The 15,041-nt window shown below is 43.0% G+C and overlaps 1 protein-coding gene across 2 annotated transcripts in view; it reads right to left on the bottom strand.

Moving 5' to 3' along the window:
- The window catches only part of MOB3B (MOB kinase activator 3B), a 236,388-nt gene that overhangs the window by 154,958 nt on the left and 66,389 nt on the right, over window positions 1–15,041 (bottom strand). For both annotated transcript variants that reach the window (XR_003790649.1, XM_029201578.1), the window contains exon 2: window positions 2,629–3,245. Coding sequence is in view for 1 of the 2 variants with exons in the window: in XM_029201578.1 (XP_029057411.1) it covers window positions 2,629–3,046 (418 nt within the window). In the remaining variant the exon portion in view is untranslated. The remainder of the gene's footprint in view (window positions 1–2,628; window positions 3,246–15,041) is intronic.

Genomic DNA, 15,041 nt, shown 5'->3' with positions numbered 1-15,041 from the left:
TCCATCCATCCATCCATCCATCCATCCATCCATCCATCCATCCATCCATCCAACAACTTATAAGGCACCAGGACTGGACTTAGTGCTGAGATATTCAAATGCATAAGACATATTTTTAACTTGAAGGGACTTATATTCTAAAAGATGACAGTCTTCACAGAGGAGATGGTATAAAGTTCATTTTTAAAAAAAAATTTTTGGTCACACCACATAGCATGTGGGATCTTAGTTCCCTAACCAGGGATCGAACTCGCGCCTCCTGCATTGGAAGCACGGAGGAGTCTTAAGCACTGGACCACCAGGGAAGTCTGAGGTGGTATAAAGGATGTATAAGAATTCACTAGAAGGGGATTCCAAAGGAGAGAATGACATGGATAAAACCAGAGAGGTAAGAAACAAACTGTTCCTGGGGAGGATGAAAAGCATTCTGGGTGGTTACAATAAACAAGAGGGGTGGGAGGAGCTTACCAAAAGTACAGATTCTTAGGCCTCACCTAAGAGATTCTGATTTAGTTGTTGAGGGGGAGGACCAAGGAATCTGCATTTTGAGAAGAAGGTCCAAGTAATTCTGATACAAAGAAAAGTTTGACAACTCTATATAGATGAACATTTCCCAAAAGATGCTAATAGTGTTCCATTAAAAAAAAAAAGAAGAAGAAGGTACCAGGTTCAAATTAAGATACACTACTTACTAACATATTCTTTTCTTGGAGATGTATAATGCACATTAGTATATTTAAAGTCCTGCAGTAAAGAAATCAATTTCACTCCGCATTTCCCAAATTTATTTTTCCATGGGAGAAAAAAAAAAAATCACAGTGCACCTATTAAGAGCTCCCAAAACACTTTTGTACTGTGCGGCACAGATTGGGAAGAGCTGAAATAGAGGATTCTGATCAGGTGAGTGTTCCCCAAGCACACTGAATGGCTAAGGAAACCATCAAGAAAAAGAAAGCAAAGTCAATCGCTCTGGGGGATCTGGCGGCATCCAGTGATTTCCTCCAAGCAAAGTCTAAAATCACCTATGATGTTCTATTTTCCAGGGAGATGGCCAGAAGCTTCCTCACTCTTAAGTAACACACCAGGCTCTGTGATGTTATTTCTGGTCAGCAACTCTATGTGGTAACCACAACTGCCAGAGAGAACAGAAGTGCCCAGAGTTCAAAGCGTCAAAGAAACAGAAGGGGAAGGGCAGCAAGGAGGGATCCTTGCCCACATTTATTTACCTTTACTGCTGTCGTATGTTCTGCAGAGTCATTGGCAGTTGCTTGTAATGCTTTTGGAAAAGACAAATTCCTCCCAGCTCCAGAAGAAGCCTCTGACAGTCAATGAAAGTGCAAAAAGACATGAACCTAGGAAACTGCTACTCTTCCAAGGCGCCAATTATACAGCCAGGGGAGTTTCTGAAACCTTCCTTCTTCCTCCTATGCTGGTGAGCCAACCAAGGGCGGTTGTGCCGCCATCCACCCCACTTCCTGCCCTAACAAGGGACAGCAGAGAGAAAGTACGTGAGGAAACTGGACAAGTCAACACGAGGATTCTGAGCAGATTGGTTTGTGTGCTGAATGTTTCAAGATGGACATACTGCCCTAATCAATTTATATACATTTTTTTTTCTGGTATAAACATAATTACTTCCATACAGCCCACTTCAACTTTTCATATGCCACATGGGGACACACATGCCCCATCTAAAGGTGATTTCAGCAATGTGTTTCAAACGCTTTTTTTTTTTAATACCCCAACTATCTCAGAGCTTTTCAATAATATTTTCCAGCAGCATAAGTATATTTTCAACCATTCCACAAATAGTTCCTGAGTGCCTAAAAGGTTCCAGGGCACCATGCTAGGTATCACAGGTACAACAGTGCAAAGAGAATGCTCACCCTTATTGAACCTAAGGCCCTAAAAACTGAATTCTGAATTCAACCTGCCAGGCTTGCAGATTCAATGATCAGCAGCATAAAGAAATATAAGAGATAGGAAAGGTCTGGTCTCTCCCCTTGAAGAATTTTATGGCTCAGAGCACAAAGCAAACAAAAGCATTTGCATTTCAGGTGTCCGGGTTGGTCTAGCAGCTACACAAGGGTCCAGAGTTAATAGTACAGACTGAAATTAATACCTATGATCAGGAGAGGGGAGAAGAGAATGCCAGGATCTTATTTCTCCAAAATGCCAACTGCCTGTTTGCTTGATTCCCAAGCAAATCCACGGATTCTCACACTGGGATTTCTTACCCTGAGAGACGAGTACCAATAATTGCACCAGAGTTAATGTAACTAACTAGTTAATTAGCTCCAAATTAAAAGTTTTACCAGGAGCTCTGGGTGGGTTTGGAGTCTAATCCTAAGGAAGCCAATAAGATCAAATCCAACTTTTCATCAAGTCAGTGTTTCCCACTATTTAGGTCTACAAAATAATTCTAAGTGGTCTACGAATGATTTTTTTTTTCAATAAGGTCCTTAGATCCGGAAAAGGAAATTGCTGCTATGTGACTGATGGAATTTAGGGAAACACTGATATAGGTGCTATCCGGCATTCAAAGGCAGTCCTGGAAGAAGCCCCTGCAAACCTTCCAAGCTTGGGTGGGAAGTGACAAAATAACCAGGAAGCTGGTCATGGACTTACCCACACACGTTGGAAATATGTCCTCATTGTTGATCTGGACTTCAATCCAATCCATGAGAAGGTTCATGTACTGGGGGGCTGGCAGTGCAGTCGGCTTCTTGTACTTGAGGTCATCTTGCCACCGATACTCGTATTTGGGGCCCCCTGACATCACAGGGCAGGTCCGCTCAGTGCAGAACTCACAGATGGTACCGTAGATGAGGTTGATCCGATTGAAGAAGTCCACCACGTGCACCGCCACCCAGTCGTTCTGGTCCTCCCCGCTGGGCAGCTGCACAGCTGCCCTCAGGTCCACGCCTGAGTTGAGGGATGCCTGAGCCCGTTTGTGGAGTTCAAACCTCTGCGTGCCAGGTTCAAATTTCCTCTTCGGCCGGAAGGTCTTGTCCTTGTTGAACACCTGCTTCAAGGCTATGGACATGGTCTTCTCCTTCTCTTCCTTCCCCCTGCAGGAAGCAAAAAGGCAACTGGGACTTTTCAATGAGAGATCACAACCCAACAGGGTTTTCCACTGCCAGCCCTCTGGCCCCAGTCTTGCGGTCTGCAGCTTTCAATCTCTTTTTAGACAGCCCCTTCCATCTTCCTCTTGAATGATTTCCCGGGGAACCTCATGTTTCTTCCTAAAGGCAGGAGAGAAAAGGGTCTCATTAATGTCCCGTTTGCATTTAAGAAATGACAAAGGCTTAGACCTGACTTCCATCTCACTTCTGGCTGTGCCCACTTCCATCCAGGTATAAGGACATGGAAGTTAAGCCAAACCCCTGAGAATCTGGATTGGTGATCAAATCATATGACCAAATAGCCAAAGGAGGAAAAGTATCACACCCTTTTTCTTCATGGCCTTGATCAAATCTCTGGAACTTTTCCCTGTGTGATCATAGTTTCAATGGACTGCTCCAAGGTGTTCAGGATGAGCATGTTAGTCAATGACACATCCCCATATGCTCCTTTTTAGAGCATCTGCCCCACCCTGCCACTTGCCCCTATTGAGTAAGCATAAGGACACTACCCCCATCCTCCTGGATACAGCTGATTGGAGCAGGGGTGGCTATCACACCTAGCGGGCTTCCCCGGGAATTTCGAATCAGGATCCAGCCTTTGTTAGACATTATCCCTGAGAAGTGATGAAAATTGGGTCTGCTTGACGCTATTTGCAATAGCCAAGACATGGAGACATGGAAACAACCTAAATGTCTATCGACAGATGAATGGATAAAGAAAATGTGATATATACATATACACATATATACAATGGAATATTACTCAGCCATAAAAAAGAATGAAATAATGCCATTTGCAGCAACATGGATGGACCTGGAGTTTATCGTACCAACGGAAGTCAGTCAGACAGAGAAAGACAAATACCATATGATATCACTTATATGTGGAATCTAAAATATGACACAAATGAACTTATTTACAAAACAGAAACAGACTCACAGACACAGACAGCAGACTTGTGGTTGCCAAGGGGGAGGAGGGATGGGATTGGGAGTTTGGGATTAACAAATGCAAACTATTATATATGTATAACTGAATACTTTGCTGTACACCAGAAACTAATACAACATTGTAAATCAATGATACTTAAACAAATTTTTTACAAAATTGGGTCTGCTTGAGCCCCATTTGGACCATGTGTAGTACAGTTGAGAAAGCTGGTCTGCAGAGAGGGGAGGGAGGAAACGGGGAGGTGCTGAGGAGAAGAGGGGGAAGAAGTGAAGGAGGAAGAGGAGAGAAAGAAAGATGCCATATGCACAGACAGAGAAACAGAGCCAAGGGCACAAGTGACCACAGGCAGAGGAAGACAAGAGAAAGAGAGACAGTGGGGAGAGAGCAGCTTCTTTTGTTCTTGATAGCCTTATAGGAACTGGTTCCATTTCCTCTTGAAGCCTAGTTGTGTTTCCAACCCTTGGGACACATACATTTTTCTTGAATTCGTCAAATATCTCACTTTACTCCAGCTAACTTGAGTGGGTTGTTTCTTTCTAAGAACCCCTAACTATGACAGCATTTATCACCCTTACAACATGCCATCCTTTACATCCTAAATAGTGCTTTGAGGCACTATCTGATAAAACTTTCTGTGATAACGCAAATGTTCTGCATCTTTTTTGTCCAGTATGGTACCCACTAGCCACATGTGGCTACTGAGTACTTAAAGGGTGGCTAGTGTGACTGAGAAACTGAATTTTTCATTTTATTTCATTCTAATTAATTAAATAATTGATTGACTTAATTAATTAATAATCCAAAAAGCCACATGCAGCTAGTGGCTACTATACTGGACAGGGCAGCTTTGAAGTCTTCAGTGCTCTCTTCTCCATCACCTACCTCATTTGACCCTTTTAAAATTCTGGTGTGATTTATAGCAGATTTAGAATAGGTGTAGTAGATGTGTAGTAGGTATCATTATCCCTGGGTCTCCAAGAGATAAAATTACTTGCTGAACAAGGTCCCATAGTGAGTAGGGACACGGCTAGGATCGAAATTCACTTTTTGATTGCTAGCAAATGCTCTTTCCACGTAGCCTTACGTTCTAAAAAGTGATGCTCTTCAACCTGTCCCTCCTGCTGGTTCATGAAGCCCCTTTACCTACAGCTTCCATCCACGTATTCCCCAAAGACCACAAGTATCGACTGGCTGGAAGTGCAGACTATGTCCTGTGGCCTGGAAACAGAGAGGAGATCACTGATCCATTCATGGGTCAAACTCTAGCCAAATGAGCCAACAGCTGTGGCCAGAGTCAGAAGAGTCCATCATGGCATCAGTTAAAACGGACTTGAAGCAGGATCCACTGATCCACTCCTCTGCTACGCCACACTCAGACACGGCTCAGTGATGCATTCAACATTAAGTTATTCCGGCAAAACAAAAACCAAAACCAGCTAAGACATTCCGACTGCCTCTCACAGGCTCTGCGCTTCACTCAGAACCGCTGATTGATTATTCAGCTGAATGCCTCTTCTGGCCACTCCCTGCAGCCTCCCTGCAGCCTTGGTCGGCTCACTCCCTCCCTCTTAAGCCCACCCTTCTTCCTATTAGGTTTTCACTGCAAGGCCATATTATCAGTGAGGTGTTCTTGTCCCTCCTCACCTGGCCTCGAGTGTACACACCCTCTCAAAGAGATCCGTGCGGAAAAGCGGGTCATGTGACACCCTGCCTTTGGCTGTCTGTGAAATCGCATTCAGGGTACTTCAGAAGATCACCAGGAAGTTTATCACCACACAAACTCTGCACACTGTAGCAATCTCTTCTTCAAAAGAATACCATCCCAGGGGCTTCCCTGGTGGCGCAGTGGTTGAGAGTCCGCCTGCCGATGCAGGGGACACGGGTTCGTGCCCCGGTCCGGGAAGATCCCACATGCCGCGGAGAGGCTGGGCCTGTGAGCCATGGCCGCTGAGCCTGCGCGTCCAGAGCCTGTGCTCCGCAACGGGAGAGGCCACAACAGTGAGAGGCCCGCGTACCGCAAAAAAAAAAAAAAAGGAATACCATTCCAAAGGCTTAACCTGCCTGAAAAGAGACTTAAGAAAGCCGAGGGCCTTCAAAGAGCATTTCCAAAATAAAAATATAAGCTAGAGGTTGGGAAGATAGGGAAAGGAGGACGAGAACGTTTATTTTCTCTTAAAAGAGACAAGTCCCTCTGTATCGCAAATGTTTAATTGCTGACAGTAAAGCAGCAACAACCCAACAGCCACCCCCTCATGTCTCCAGTAAATAAGACTTGCTGTTCTGTTATTCTGATAATGAGGGTACCATCAATCAATTCCCACAGTCCTCAGAGCAATCTCATCACCTTACATGACCCTCGTTATCACTAATTCTGCTGTTTCCTCAGGACCTGGCATGTCTGGGTGCACGGACACCAAAGTGGAAACCTTCCTCTGTACCAGTGCCAGGCTCTCATGGACACTACCAAGTCCCTCTGGCACCTCTGTTGAGAGCGTGTGAATGAGACAGATAATCATAGCAAATCCTCCTAATCACAAAACCCACCAGTGGCTGGTACTCACTATATTTAAATTTTTAAAAAACCTTGTTTGAGGTTTGGGAATTTTTCTTCCAGAGATACTTAGAAAACAAACTTCAAGACATCAATCTCTTGAAATGGATGGGTGTTTATTCAAACTTTTAACCAGCTTTAAAGTCACTCTTCCTTTTTGCTCCTGTATAACAGGCTTACCTGAGGGAACAGTCATCTTTGTAAGATTATTTCTCAACAAAGTCCCTTAATGTGCTGCTCTTGGCTACCATTTATTAAACTCTACTATGCACCAGATTTTTACGTATATTATTAACATTTTAATCCTCACTACAACTTTGCATGATGGATGATTTTATGACCGTTTTATATAAAAAGAAATTGAGGCTCAATCATATGAAATAATTTTGCAGAAATCACAAAATTAGTAGATGGTAAGGCTAAGTTTTGAATCCAGACCTCTCCAGTACTGAAATATATATGATTTTTTTCTCACTAAAGTTGCTTTAAAATCTCATGAACATCCTTATGTTTTCAAAGCCCCTTCACAGCTAGATGTCAAAGCTCCTCACAAGCCTATAAAGGAAGCTAGAACAGGTGGTATTATTATCTGCATTTTACAGATGAGGAAACAGAAACTCCCATCTCCTAATGCTGTTCCAAATGTGTTCATCATTCTAACATGCTCAGACACGTCTCTCCCGGTCAGACTTTTCTGTCTAGAACAAAGTTTTCTGGAGAAGGAAACTTTGGTCAGTGGGCCCCTGTGTTTACAGACAATGGCACTCCAGGATGGATAAAAACAAATTCATCACACCACTGAATGACTGAACAAAGAGGCATCTGTCTGTGTCTTTATCTGAGCGTCAGATGCTCTACTGAGGCAGGTACACAAAAGAGTTTTGAAGTAAAAAGGCAACAAGAAATCCATCTATATGGGGATATATGTATACATATAGCTGATTCACTTTGTCATACAGCAGAAACTAACACAACATTGTAAAGCAATTATATTCCAATAAAGATGTTTAAAAAAAAAAAGAAATCCATCTAACCTTACTTTCAACCCAGAGCCCCAGCAGGACCCTTGCCCATAATTGACACTGTAGGCTTATTACATGGTTAGAGCAATGCTTCTCAAATGTGAACATGGGATCTTGTTAAAATGCAGGTTCTGGTCCAGTAGGTCTGGAGTGGCACCTAAGAGTCTGCGGGCCTAACAAGTTCCCAAGTGATGCCAAATCTATTGGCCCACGGATGACACTTTAAGTATCAAGGTCTGATCTAACTAAGAGAGCTTGCTAGAAATGCAGACTCTCAGGCCTCTCCCGAAACCTAGTAAATCTGAGCCTAAATTTCAACAAAATCTCAGAAGTATATGCTTTAAGGAGTACTGGGTTAGTGGACTGCCCTACTGGCTGGGAAAGGGGATGACTAAATAAACTTCCGTTTGTTGTTTTGTCAACAGTTTGCTTCATAAACCTAGTTATCAGCTGAGTGTGCCTGCGTGTATGTGACAAAAACAATGAGAGACTCAGTGTTTTGAATACAATTGCCTTGACAGACAGTGACAATGACCAGGTCTCTTGATCTGCATTGATTTGGAGAGCACAGCCCCAGAACCCAGGAGCTTCCCAGCGAAGACCTTGTCATAAATGCCGGATGAACTATGGCTGCTGCTACTGCCATGGCAGCCTCAGGCACAAAAGCTGCTTTGGCTAAAGAAAATGTGGGACTAGCAATGACACTGTCGTTATTCTCTGTCTTTGTCCAGTCTCCAGAAAGAAAAGAACAAGTCACCAGCTTTGCCCCGTGGCTAAAAACTATAGCAAATTCTATGTTATGAATAACACCCACTACAATGCTGGTTCTTAAGAAATGTTTGAGGCTAACTGCTCATTCAACCAATAAACCTTCACTAAAGGGCCAGGCACCAAGGACACAAAGTTAATTAAAACTTGGGCCCTGCCTTTGAAAAGTCCACAACATGCTGTCTAGTCTTGAGGTCAGTTCATGGGCTTTTGCTTTTTTAGCTGCAAAATTAAATGCCCCAACATGGATCATGATGGGATTCCTTCACAGTATTACTCAGGTTAGGAATGAAAAAGACAGTGAAGAGAAAAATTCTCTTAGATTTCAAGTAAACAGCATAAATTTATTCAAGTAAACAGCATAAAATTGACAGGCGCTCCATGTGTTCTCCATATTTTCTGCTAAATAGATCAATTATAGCAATAAAACATGTGCACTATAAAAATATGCAGAAAGCATTCAGCTGGGCTGCAAGGGAATGTTGACAAGGTAACTAAGCAACACTGGCAAGAAAAGTTCTTATTTTTCTTTTCCTACTGATGTCTTCTGACTTATTAGTTGAAAAATCAAAGACTCCTCACCAAGGATAAGGAAGAAATGAAACAGCTCTCCTATCCACTCCTGAGAGATGCATCCTCTTTAGCTGTGACCACCTCTAGAGATGTTGGAGGTACAGAAGGGCAGGCAGGACAGAAATGAGAGGGACCAGAGAGATATTAGTCGGGGAAAGGAGGTTTAATGTCTCCTCTGTGGGATGAAGCACTCCTCCTGGCAGGGCAATTCACTACAGGAAGGCCATGAGGAAAATGGGGGCCCCAGAAGGACCCCACATGAGGGAGTCCATGCCACCTTCATTGCTGGGGTCCCAGGAGCTAGGATGGTGCCTGGAACAGAGCCGACTTCACTGAATGTTTGCTGAATGAATGAATAAATGACAGTGAATGAAGAACCTTTTGCATCAAAGTGAAACGACAAAAGTGAAACCAAATTGGACCTCCTACCTTTCATTATTTGGGGACTCCACCTCAAACTGTAAGTTCACTGCCTATGCACTGAGGTCAGATATTACCAACTGCTGGGCTGTCCTGAAAAGTCAAGGCCTCTGTCCAACTTCTCTCTCAAATGGGCTGTTCTTTCCCATGTGTTACCTAAAATTCCAGCTCTTCAGAATTAAAGAATAACTCACCTGATTTATTATCTTCCCACTATTTTTTTCTCTTTATGGCTAGAATAGTCCATGGAACCCTCCTCTCACAATCCAAATATTGAATAAAAGTAGATTAGGTTTTTATTTTAGAGGAGTGTGTGTGTATGTGTGTGTGTGAGAATAAATTCAACATCATCTAACCTTCTCAGGCTCCAATAAAAGGACTGTGCCTAAAAAGTGACTCTATCAACCTTTATGTAGTGTTTTACTCCTTCCTAGTCATTAGGTACTGTCTTTGCTCACAAAACAATCCAAAAATTGGAGCGATTCCTGACTGAGAAGCCGTCTTGCCTTTTTCTTTTTTTTGGTCCAACTAATCTACTTCCTCAACTTTGAGCTGCCGTACTGTTGCATTTTAGACTAGTTGGGAGAGATAGTGCTGCCTCATTTTAAACTTCAAAGGCATGTATGATTTCAGAGCTTTAAAATGCCCAGGTTATTTCTGAACACAGATGAAATCAGTACAAACAGGTGCAGCCTTACAGAAGTCTGTTGCATAACCATCACTCCCCATCAATTTCTAGCTCTTCAATATCCATTCAAGTTGCATTCTCATTGTTTCATTTGCATATTTTAGTCACCAGGGTGGACAGTCTAGCATTAAAAATAGTAGTAAATATTCCAAAGATGAAAATATTGCATGCAAGCTGGTATACTGCAGTGGCAGCAACAACAGTGATTGATCAATGCACAGGTGTTTACAGCAGAGACCCACAAGGATTCTTCATTTCACAGACTCAGAAACATCACCATTCAGAAGAGGACACTTGGTGGTAAGAAAGAGTAAAAAGAGTGGGAGGATAGAAAAGGGTGGGATTTAGGGAATTTCCCGGTGGTGCAGTGGTTAAGAATTCGCCTGCCAAAGCAGGGGACATGGGCTCGAGCCCTGGTCCGGGAAGATCCCACATGCTGAGGAGAAACTAAGCCCATGCGCCACAACTACTTAAGCCTGTGTACCTAGAGCCCGTGCGCTGCAACAGGAGAAGCCACCACAATGAGAAGCCCGCGCACTGCAACAAAGAGTAGTCTCCGCTCGCTGCAGCTAGAGAAAGACTGTGCACGGCAATTAAGACCCAACACAGCCAAAATTAAATAAATAAATTTCTAAAAAAGAAAAAAAAAGACCTATTTGCTTAGTTCACAGTTTTTTTTTAAAAAAAAAAAGAAAGAAAGAGAAGAAAAGGGTGGGATTTACTTGGTGTGGTTAAATTTACCATATACTCACACTGTGCTGAAGAAAAGACAGACTTTTAAAAATATATTTTCTTAAAGAGAATAAAGGTCTCTTAAATAAAGTCCTTCCTGAGCCCAGTAGAGACTGGCTTAGATTCCCAGTAATGAGGGAGATGGCAAATCTTTGGTTCTACCTTGCATAGGGTTGATTCAATTTTACCAGTTTTAAAAATAAATAGTGAAAGCAAAATTATTGCAAGATAAATGCTCAGCTGACCCATTTAATATTCATGAAAGGCATCCTAATTATTTTAGTAATTTTTAAAAGAAAAAAACTTCTCCAAGTTAGTAACCACTTGCTCTCTATTATTTCCAAATCTTTCGGCTAGCTAGAGAATACTTTTGTGGTTAGAAAAAAAATCTTATGATTTGAGACCATAATACTTAGGCAGGTGGCAGTAGAGAAATGGAGGATGAGGCGGTAACTACAGACAGAGCTAATTTAATTGCTGAAGTAAAAAAATAAGGCAGATAAAAAATGTATTTTTACTTTTTAAAGCAAAGGTGTATACCAGCTGGTATGATGTCACTCAGAACCTCCATCGGATACTGGGATAAAGGTCATTGTCAATTATCATTTCCTTCTTTCTCTTTGAGACAGGATATGCCAATTCTTTCTTGGAAAAGTCTTGCTTTAAAGGAAAAACATTCAAATTCAAGGAAGTTGGTTCCTGTAACTATCAACAGACTTATTTACTTTTAGGCACTCTAAGTGAATTTGAGTCTCAGGGTCTGGAAAATTTTTATCCCTGGCACTATGGAAATTTATGTATGACATCTGGAACCACTGCAAGAGATCTTTGAAGGGGGTTAGAGAACACAAAATGTGCTAGAAGGCTGGAAATTGGAAAATACATTTCTAATTTTCAAAAGAATACTATTTTAAGCTTGGTGGGATGGGTAAAACTAACACCAACTGCAGGCAAAATTTGGAGGCAATATAGCCCAGTAGCTAAGAACATAGCATCTGCAGGGTTGCTGTGGGAATTCCAGAGGGCATATTGGTTAAATGTTTGGAACACAGCAGGCACTGAGTAACGTGGTTGCTGCTATCATCGTCATCATCCTTTGAATCATATTATGACTCAAGTTTTAACAGAGAGTCAGATCCTAGAGATAGCAAACAGCCAATGAGAATGTTAGAATGGTTAAAATTCTACTCAACCTAATTACATAATAGTAACAATAACTAACATTATTTATTTTGCAATTTATTTAAATAGAAAATTATGAGTTAGGTATTGTTGTCCCCATTTTATACTCAGGGAAACTTGAGATACAGTGAGAGTAAAACTTGTCCCAGGTCATAGAAACAGTAAGTAGCCAAGCTGACTCCAAAACTCTCAACCCTAATTTAGGCTGCCTCTCTAGACAGGTAGCTCACAAAAAAGACCAGAGGAACTTCTACGGCACATCTAAGGGGTTAGGGAAGAGGATGGGAGAAACACAGACCTGTAACATGTAAACATGTTACATGTAAACGTGTAAACATGTAAACAGTCATGTGCCACCCCCCAATGATACATATTTCTTGAACTTTTGTGGTCTGGAGCCAGGTCCTGGCAATGACTCTGACTGGCTACATCTTTGGACAAGACACCCTTTATGAGCCTCAGTTTTGTTTTCTTTAAAAATAAAGGTAAGGGCTTCCCTGGTGGCGCAGTGGTTAAGAATCCGCCTGCCAATACAGCGGACATGGGTTCGAGCCCTGGTCTGGGAAGATCCCACATGCCACACAGCAACTAAGCCCATGCACCACAACTACGGATCCCGCGCTCTAGAGCCCTCAAGCCACAACTACTGAGCCCACACGCTGCACCTACTGAAGCCCGCACGCCTAGAACCCGTTCTCCGCAACAAGAGAAGCCACCGCAATGAGAAGCCCGCGAGCCGCAACAAAGAGTAGCCCCCGCTCGTGGCAACTAAAGAAAGCCGGCGCGCAGCAACGAAGACCCAACGCAGCCAAAAGTAAATAAATAAAATAAATTTAAAAAAATAAAGTTGTGCACCACAACTACTGAGCCTGCGCTCTAGAGCCCCCAAGCCACAACTACTGAAGCCCGCGCACCTAGACCCCGTGCTCTGCAACAAGAAAAGCTACTGCAATGAGAAGCCTGCGCACCGCAACGAAGGGCAGCCCCCGCTCGCCGCAACTAGAAGCAAGCCGTGCACAGCTAAGGAGACCCAACGCAGCCAAAAATAAAACAAATAAAACATTAACAAAAGATTCCCTAATACTTATAACACACTTAGCTTAATATTGTGAAGAAGTTCTTGTATTTCTGCATGTAATAAAATTTAGTGCAATATTATTTCATGAATTTTGATATATCAGGGCAAATTACATGCTGCATGCCCTCCCATTAATCTCTCAAACACTTGTTTTGAATGGAATATAAAAGTTTCTCATTTAAAATTTTTAAATGCTTTACATTTAATACAATACGTTTGGTTTTAACCCAGCTATCATCTCTGTGTTGGTAACAGAATAACTTTCTCAACTGATTAGAACGTTACTCTTGTTATCAAACAGTGATCCAGCTGGAGGATTTAGGCTGCATCCCCTGAAACTCTCTAGAGGGAAAAGACAAACATCTACCTGGGAGCTTTTCAACTCGAGAGGGGAAACAGATGGACAGGAGGATAATGCTGTGATAAAACTGAGACAAATAATTAATGATGCTATCCTCTCTACGTTCTTGAACACATCCACAACTAAAAAAGAGGCTTGAAATAAAACTGAATCAAACAAGTAATTGTAAACGATGTGGCCACTTGGAGGACTGCACAGAGCCCTACCTTTAGAGTCAGAAAGAGGTGGGTTTGAGTCCAGACTCTGCCCCTTAACGAGTTACTCTCCTGGGCTAAACCCTCCCTCTTTGAGCTTCAATTTCTTCTTTGGTTAAATGAGGGTACTAACGCAATATCACAGTGTGTTTGGGGGGATAAGTGAGACAGTGTGAGTAAAGATAGACAAATTTCAAATGTTACATTTATTAACCCAGATTTCTCATAGTATTGGATTTCAAGTGGCTTCATGATAAATAGGGGTCCCAAGCATAATCTGGGCTGTTCTTTGACATCTTCTCCATAAGACGTGACCCTCAAAACTGTACAAAACCTTGGAAAGTCTGAAGGAGAGATCCATTTCTCCATTCTTGGTTTTTATCAGGAAGAATTTCCCCTAAGGATACAACTGGCCTTTCTCTGTCCTTGTACTAAAGTTACCCCAGGGGAAGTGGAGGTACTAACTCACGTAACTGGTGAATTTGAGAAGAATCAACCGGCCACATGCTCAGCTGGCTCAGCCTTCCCTCCTGAGAGATGCCTGCCCTCAGGGAGTGTGCTATTTGCTGCTTCCCCAAAGCCCCTTGTCTCCAGTGCTGCATGGGAAAAGGGGGGGGTAAATCTAGGGTTTTGATGTGAGCAAACAAATTCCACTAACAGACCTACAGCTACGTCCTATAAGCAGTAAGGCTGATCTGTTGTTGCTTCAATCAATTTCCGCAGAAGCCATTTAGAGAAGCCTGGTATTATTTGTTTCGAGGGCCCTTATGGAGATCCCAATGTCATGTTGCGCCCACAGGCCTGCCTATGCAAATGTAGCTGTTTTTTTTTGTTTGTTTGTGGCCTCTCCCTTGCGGAGCGCAGGCTCAGCGGCCATGGCTCACGGGCCCAGCCGCTCCGCGGCATGTGGGATCTTCCCAGACCGGAGCACGAACCCGCGTCCCCTGCATCGGCAGGCGGACCCTCAACCACTGCGCCACCAGGGGAGCCCTACGTAGCTGCTTTTTAGTAGAGCTGCACTACAACATCAATTCAAGGACGGCCCTGTTTAAGACGTACCTTATTTATCTGCAGAAGGTCTGTGTCTGCACGCCGGACATCCACAGTCTCCTCAAGGGTTGACTCAGACAAGAGAGACCACCCATCGCAGGGATCATGTCTCCCACATACTGTGCAGCCACAGCCATGGACAGTGAGAATGCTAACAGAGGAACCTCTCATCTGTGAGGTGTTTCTAAACATTCCACAACAGTCAGTGAGTACCGGGCGTGACGGCCCCAGGTCGAAGGTGGCTACCATCCAGGAACAGTATACGGCCAGCCTTCTCCACGGGGAATCTAAACACCTCCACCCAGTTAAGGCTTCTCCCTTGCCCAGCCTCATGGCCTCAAGCTT

The sequence above is a fragment of the Monodon monoceros genome, unplaced genomic scaffold, assembly GCF_005190385.1.
Source record: "Monodon monoceros isolate NGI ecotype Baffin Bay Population unplaced genomic scaffold, NGI_Narwhal_1 Super_Scaffold_5, whole genome shotgun sequence".
In the NCBI taxonomy this organism is placed as follows: Eukaryota; Metazoa; Chordata; class Mammalia; order Artiodactyla; family Monodontidae; genus Monodon; species Monodon monoceros.
Note: the sequence above shows the minus strand (reverse complement) of the source record. Positions and strands in the feature narration are given on the sequence as shown.